This window comes from Cucumis sativus, chromosome 3 (assembly GCF_000004075.3).
Source record: "Cucumis sativus cultivar 9930 chromosome 3, Cucumber_9930_V3, whole genome shotgun sequence".
Lineage (NCBI taxonomy): Eukaryota > Viridiplantae > Streptophyta > Magnoliopsida > Cucurbitales > Cucurbitaceae > Cucumis > Cucumis sativus.
In genome coordinates this window covers 24753480-24761118 of record NC_026657.2, presented here as the reverse complement: position 1 = coordinate 24761118, position 7639 = coordinate 24753480, and the positions used below count along the sequence as shown (strand labels likewise).

Genomic DNA, 7639 nt, shown 5'->3' with positions numbered 1-7639 from the left:
GCAGAATTACAATCACTCTTTCTTGTTTTTTTATTCTTCTCCTTAACACATCTTTCTTCCTTTGTGTTTTCTACTTTGTGTCTTCTTTTATGGTGCGACAACTCCACATAAGCAACTCTAACACAACCAACTCTGGTGAAGAGAACGTGGTGAAGAGTGAGAGAGCAAAAGAGAGTGAGAGCGAGTGATAGTAGTAATTTGTGAGAGAAAAAGAAGAGAGAGCGATACGAGAAAAGAGCGAGGATGTGATTTTTTTTCGGTGTGCTCATACATTTTGATAATTTTATTTGAATTTGAAATCATCAAAGTGTCATTCGGTTTTTTTTTTCAAAAATTGAGTCATTCAACCAATTTTGCCTAATTTATGATTCACCTATTTGTCAGGATTCAAATAAAACAAAGTGAAATTACATTAGATAACAAAAAAATTTAGAAAAGAACAGCTCCTAATATTTTTTTATTTATATTACTCTACTTTTAAATTTGTTATTTTGAAAATAGGAGTGATATGAACTCTACTAGAGTTCTTTCTTCTTCTTTTTCTTTCTAGTTTTGCAAACACCCTTCAACAAAATTAAAAGGGTTATAAATAATGAAAGAACGTAAGATGATGTGAAACGCTCGTTTCGGCTTGGCAACTCAAGGAAAGGATAGGAAAATCCTGCATCCAAACAGAGCTACTAAAACCCTAACCCCTGAAATAGCTGACTCTGTGCCGTCGTCTTTCGTATATTAACAACCCATTCATTTGCTCATTGGAGGAGAGAGTGATCGAGACGGTCGCCGGGGAGCCCGTCAACAATGTCGAAGCGAGGTATGATCTCATTTATCTGTCTCCTTTCCTTTTCCTTCTGCCCATGTTATCTTCATACACAACTGTATATGCAATAGTTGATTTGATCTTGTGTTTGCTACTCTTAGATTTGAGATATGAGATTTGTGATTTGTGATTTGTTGTTGTTTTGTATCTATTTAGGTAGGGGAGGTTCCGCTGGGAACAAATTTAGGATGTCGCTGGGTCTACCTGTGGCGGCTACAGTGAACTGTGCCGACAATACAGGAGCTAAGAACCTTTATATCATTTCGGTGAAGGGGATCAAGGGCCGCCTTAACCGATTGCCATCAGCTTGTGTTGGTGATATGGTCATGGCGACAGTTAAGAAGGGAAAACCTGACCTCAGGAAGAAGGTGCTACCTGCTGTTATTGTTAGGCAGCGCAAGCCATGGCGCCGAAAGGATGGTGTCTTCATGTACTTCGAAGGTTCTAAAACCACTCATTTTGTCTCCCTCTTTTCGTTTTCCATTCTTTTTTCCAATTTCTCATTTGTGTTATTTGCTTGCTATTAGATCAGTCTGTTTCTAGTTTAACGTTATAACTCATCCTGATCGGTTGGATGGTATTATCAGCGGATTAATTTTTGTCCGATTGAATCGATTTTAATTTGAAGAGTTATATGGGTTTGCAGATGGTTTTGTTTGTGCTTTAAGCCTTTAGGATGCTATTGATGAAATGTGGGTTAGCGAAGCGTTGATCCCTGGTTATGATGTTTCGTGCATTTTGTTAATTGTATAGAAGTCAAGTGACCATTGTTAAATTTGTTATGGTGTGGAGTGTTTGCACAAATGGTTTTTAGTGGACGTTGTTGAGAGTATTTGTGGTGCTTTTCTGTTGTAATTCTATGGGGAAGGTTATGAAAGTAGTTGTTACTAATGAAAAATGATTCAGTAATATTGTCTGGTGATGAGAAGGGTTGTTTCACGAATGGAGTTTAACTATTTCCTTTGCTTGTGAGACTGGGGTAGCTGTCATGTTCTTGATATAGACCCCATTTAGAATTTCACTTTATAGTTGTTGAATAACAGCTTTCTGGTTTTGCAGACAATGCTGGTGTCATCGTTAACCCCAAAGGAGAGATGAAGGGTATGATCTTGCCCTGCTTTTGAACTTAGTATCAAGTCCATGTGTGGTCTTAAATGATATGTAATATGCTAATAGAATAAGATAAATTATCACACCCCAAGTATTTTTTACCTTTTCATTGACGCTTTATATCCCTGGAATGCTGCATCCAAGTATTATGCTATTTGACTTTACTATTCTAAGATCAAAAAGATTAAAAAGCCAGTTGCATACTAGCTAGAAATGCATGGAGTATCGACACTGTTCAATCCTGATTCTTGTCTATACTGTGGATGCGTTAGGGTATTTAAACTGTTGTTGTTTTGTGTTCGTGGACTTAAATAGTTATTTTTCTTGTGTTTTTCAGGTTCTGCTATTACAGGTCCAATTGGAAAGGAATGTGCTGATCTATGGCCCAGAATTGCAAGTGCTGCGAACGCTATCGCTTGATTGTCAAATCAAATGCATTTATTTCGTCTTTATCCTTCAATAGACTAGGGATTTTAAGATTTAATTCATTGTCTGGGATTAAATTATTTTATCTCGAGGGAAAAAAAGTATTGTTCAGAGTTTTGGTTGAATATTGTATGTTAATTATCTAATATTTGATTTCTAGTAACCCATCCAAATTCTTTCATCTCAGAATGTCTCTCAGAATGTTTGCAGGTCATAAAAGGAAATGATTGGGAGGAAACCTTGTCATTTCTCGACTTTGCAGCGATGGTTGGTTGTGCATATGGGAATTCTCTTGGGAATTAACATGGTACTTGGGTTTTGAAAAGAAAATTTTCCACATATCATTAAATATCGAATATATATATATATATATATATATATATATATATATATAGCTAGCTGGGAAGAGGAGAAACAAATGAGGAATTTCTGTTGCATGGTTTGTTTAAATTCTTCCTGCACAATGCAATGTGGATCCTTGATGCAATTAGGTTTCTTTCTATACAAGCTAGGAACTGTTGAACATTCGAGATAAGTGCGTGGTGATTGCTGCCAAATCTCATCTAATAAACATTTTTTGCTTTGACAGTGGAAGGTCGTGCTTGTTTGGTTTAATTTTGAAAATAAGTCCTTTTGAAAATGCAATGCAGCTTTTAATAATACTTTCACAGTTTCTTTTTAATCTTTTTTTTTTTTTTTATTGACATGGTTTAGTAAAAATGACTTTTTTGAAAAATATTTTTTGGCCTTCAGATTATGGTTAAGGGAAATGAGAGAAAATAGAAGATTTTTTGACATATAGTGTTTAGATGGTGAGATTTTATTTATAGAGTAGTTTTTAAAACGATAAATATGAATGTTTTTAAATGTCTACACAAGTTTACTCCCATTATCAAATCTATATTTCTTCTACTACGTTCCATATCTTTTAATTCATTGTCTTCTCGCCCAACGTGCATCTTTTTACCATCCTTTTTCTACTAACTATTCTCCCAAAGGTAATGAATCCCAATCCTTGCAATCCAATTTGCATAAGCAAACCCATTCGTGATACGCCACCTTATGATTCTTCTCCTTTCAACTTCAATCACAATCTCATTCTTGTTTTCTAGAGAATCTGAAACTACAGTGGCAGTGGCATTTGAATCAACGGCTCCATGAATGGAAGCATTATATTCCCACAAGAAAAATAGAACAGGATTGATGTAAACCAATTTAGCAATGGAATTCATTCTAGTGAGCAATTTTCTTAACCAAATTTAGTAGTGGAATTCATTCTAGGAGGTTAAACTACACAGAGATGGAGAAGACGATGGGTGCATGCTCTACGTGGCTATAAAAGGTTTGAGCATCGATTGTGCATTCTTTAGTCATTTAGCTGTTCATTATTGGAAATATAAGAATCTTTTGTTTCGTGGCTCTACTTTTATTTAAATGGTTTGTTTTTATAAGAAGTTACATTTATTATTTTTTTTTTTCTTTGAGAAAAATTGAGAGAACTATTTGTATTTATATTGTTTAATCTTATTTTCAGTTCTAATTACACAGTAATTTTAAGGGATTTTCTCAAAAATCGACAAACTAAATATATGCTCTAAATATTTTGTGCTATTTTTTTTTTATTTTTTTTTACAAATTTCAATTTTTAATTTTAATTTGACAAAGTACATATGTTTTCTTTTTTTGCAAATCTTAGCGTGTGCACAGGTTTGGTAATTTCAAGTTTAAACGTAATTCCATGCAAAGAAAATTTGATTTAATTTTTTCACTTATTATTGAGTTTATTCTTGATGTTTGTTAAAAACATTTCTTTCAAATTCACTTTGTTTTAAATATTGTGGGGCTTAGACTCATACAGACTAATAATTAATTATTTCAAATACAATATATATTTATAATCTAACGATGTTTTATAATGAGGTGCAATTTGTGTTGTTCATCATGAGTTGATTGTTGGACTTCATTGAATACACAAATTTTAATTTTTCGTTAATATAGTGTATTTGATGAATTAGAAACTAATAGTTACATTGAATGCAAAATATTTGTATTTTGTTTGTATGTTTTTCTTTGAAAAGTAATTTGTTTGAAAATATTGTGTTTTGCAATAGTTAATAGATATTTTTCTATATAATTTTGTAAGAGTAGAGTTTAGTAAAATGTTGGTGTATTGGATTGAGAGTTCCCATGATTCTTTTACAAATGAAGGAGTGTGAATGTAGCTAAACCCAATAACAGTGGCAATCAAGTTGAATCACGAAATCATTCATTTATGTCCAAATTTTAAAAGACCAACATGGAAAATTTTCACAAACTTACACATTCAGAAGAGTAGTCTTATCATGTATGTTTCTTTGATTTGATTCGATTTGATAGAAATCAGATATTGAAATGTTGAAGTGTTCATATTAATGTCAAATTATTGTAAAACGTAACTACTAAATTAATAATTTCAATTTTGGAGTATTTTTTTCTTCTTTTTTAATATATTATCGACTAAATTGGTTGTCAGAGTTGGTCAATCGAGACATCGGTGAATTTGACAGTTGAAGTTGTTTGTTTGTGATGGTATTCATCAAAGATGGTCATTGGATATGGTATTCGCCAAAGTTGGTGTTCGACGTTGGTTGGCTACCAAAGGTGGTATTTACCAAAGTTATCATCAAAGGTAGGAGGCTATAATCGTTGGCGATGGTTGTTGTTGTCCGAGTTAGTCGTCAATAATATAATCGACAAATGGAGCCTTTGGAAACATTAGAGGCAGTAAAAGTTGGATTGAGTTAGTAACTTTTACCAATTCAACGAAAGTTTGTGAGAATTTTGAGTTGATAATTTTTGCTAACTCAACTTCAAATGTAGCAATAAAAAAAGTCCAAAGTATGGATCCGAAAAGAAAAGCCAAACGCTAAGGATCTAGAACGTCCAAATGAGCTTGTGAAATTTCATTGAAAATGTTCGAGTTGAGCTTGCTGACACTCTACAATCTCAAGGCTCACACCTACTCTAACACCATTGATATTTCACATATATCGAAGCAGGAGTGAGAGAATGTGCTTTATAGATAGCCCACACCGACAAACACAAGGACAAAAAGTTCTCTTTGTGTTTATTCAACCTAAATATACTATGTACTTCTCTAAACAGAGAATATTATATAATATCGAATAAACGAGACCTTAAAGGTTAAAGAGTTTGTATAGAACACTTCTCTAAACTCTAATGTCATAAATCATAATAACCTAAAATAATTAAATATGCTAAATACAAATTCTAAATAGATTTAGGGGCGTTGCCCTTAACTCCTACCAGGGTGTTCTATCCCAAGACCACATGGTAGTAGATCTTCCAAAACGTCAAATAACATATTCAAAACATTCTAACAAATCTTTACCCTGGTTTGCAAATTCTCTTAAAGATAACAAATGTACCAAATGTAACATAAAGATTAGTGTCAGATGTGCCCAAACTTTTCCATCATGCCTTGAAGTGTCTTAGAGAAGGGAATGCATTTTCGATGTGTTTACGTTCTCAAACTTTGCCCACTTTCTTTGTAGGGAATGCATTTTTTTATGGTTTTTTAAACCCACCAAACGAGATCGCTACTCGATCTATATTTTGGGTAAATGTGTAAGGGACCATGCTTGGAATATAGTTGGAAGACCTAGAAGTTGGAATCCCTAAGCTAGTGGCTTAGGATTGAGACAAAACAAAGAAACCATCGAAGAACCACTTTTGACCGAAAAAATAAAAACTGAGTCCAAAGCTTCGTCGATCACCTTTTTTTCAGACTAACATAAGACGTTCTCAAACTTTGCACATGTTCGTTGTAGGTAATGCATTTTCGATGGTTTTTGACACCCGCCAAATGTTCGCCACTGTTTGGAAGCAATGACCATCTTTTCGATCGTTTTGGTTGGCAACTTAGTCATCCCAGAACGAGATCGCTTCTCAACTTATATTTTGGGTAAATGTGTAAGGGACCATGCTAGAAATATAGTCGGAAGACCTAGGAGTTGGAATCCTTAAGCCTCTTCTGGCTTAGAATCGAGACAAAACAGAGAAATCATTGAAGAACCACTTTTGACTAAAAAAATAAAATATGAGTCCAAAGCTTCGTCGATCGCCTTTTCTTGGTACCGACACAAGACATTTTCAAACTTTGTCCATTTTCTTTGCGAGGAATGCATTTTTCGATGGTTTTTGACACTCACCAAACATTCGTCACTGTTTGGAATCATTGACCATCTTTTTGATTGTTTTGGTTGGCACCTTAGTCCTTCTAGAACGAGATCGCTTCTCGACCTATATTTTAATTTCGGTAAATGTGTAAGGGACCATGCCTAAAATGTATTGGAAGACCTATAAGTTGGAATCGCTAAGCCAGAAAGGCTTACGGTCGAGACAAAACAGAGAAACTGTCCAAGGACCACTTTTGACTAAAAAATAAAAATTGAATCCAAAGCTTCGTTGATCGCCTTTTTTTGGGATCGAGATAAGAAGTTCTCAAATTTTGCCCATTTTCTTTGTCGGGAATGCATTTTTTACGGTTTTTGACACCCGCCAAATATTCGCCACTGTTTGGAAACATTGACCATCTTTTCAATCGTTTTGGTTGACACCTTAGTCCTCTCGAAACGAGATCGCTTCTCGACCTATATTTTGAGTAAATGTGTAAGAGATCATGCATGGAATGTAGTTAGAGGACTTAGAAGTTGGAATCCTGGCTTGGGACCGAGACAAAATAGAGAAACCGTCGAAGGACCACTTTTGATAAAAAAATAAAAACCGAGTCCAAAGCTTCGTCGATCACCTTTTTTTGGGACCGACACAAGACGTTCTGAAACTTTACCCATTTTCTTTGCAAGAAATGCATTTTCGATGGTTTTTGACACCCGTCAAACATTCGCCATTGTTTGGAAGCATTGACCATCTTTTCGATCGTTTTGGTTGGCACCTTAGTCCTCCCAAAACGAGATCGCTTCTCATGTGTAAAGGACCATGCGAGGAATGTAGTCAAAAGACCAAGGAGTTGGAATCCCTAAGCTTTAGACCCTTTTTTTGGGGTCGAAAGTAGTCCTTTGACAATTTCTCTAGTTTTTATCGACCTAAGCCTTTATGGGTTAAGGATTCCAACTCCTAAGTCTTCCAACTACATTCCTAGCATGGTCCCTTACGCATTTACTCAAAATATAGGTCAAGAAGCGATCTCGTTTCGGGAGGACTAAGGTGCCAAGCTTTGTAATGACCCAACTCTTTATACTAAGCCGAAGTCATTATTAATAA

The 7639-nt window shown here is 34.8% G+C and overlaps 1 protein-coding gene across 1 annotated transcript; it reads left to right on the top strand.

Annotated features, from left to right (window-relative positions):
- The first annotated feature begins 601 nt into the window (after positions 1-601).
- On the top strand, positions 602-2537 carry LOC101203845 (60S ribosomal protein L23). Its single transcript, XM_004151952.3, has 4 exons — positions 602-814; positions 977-1261; positions 1880-1921; positions 2268-2537. The coding sequence occupies exons 1-4, from the start codon at positions 802-804 to the stop codon at positions 2348-2350; spliced, it is 423 nt and encodes a 140-aa protein (XP_004152000.2). The 5' UTR covers positions 602-801; the 3' UTR covers positions 2351-2537.
- The last annotated feature ends 5102 nt before the right edge of the window (positions 2538-7639 follow it).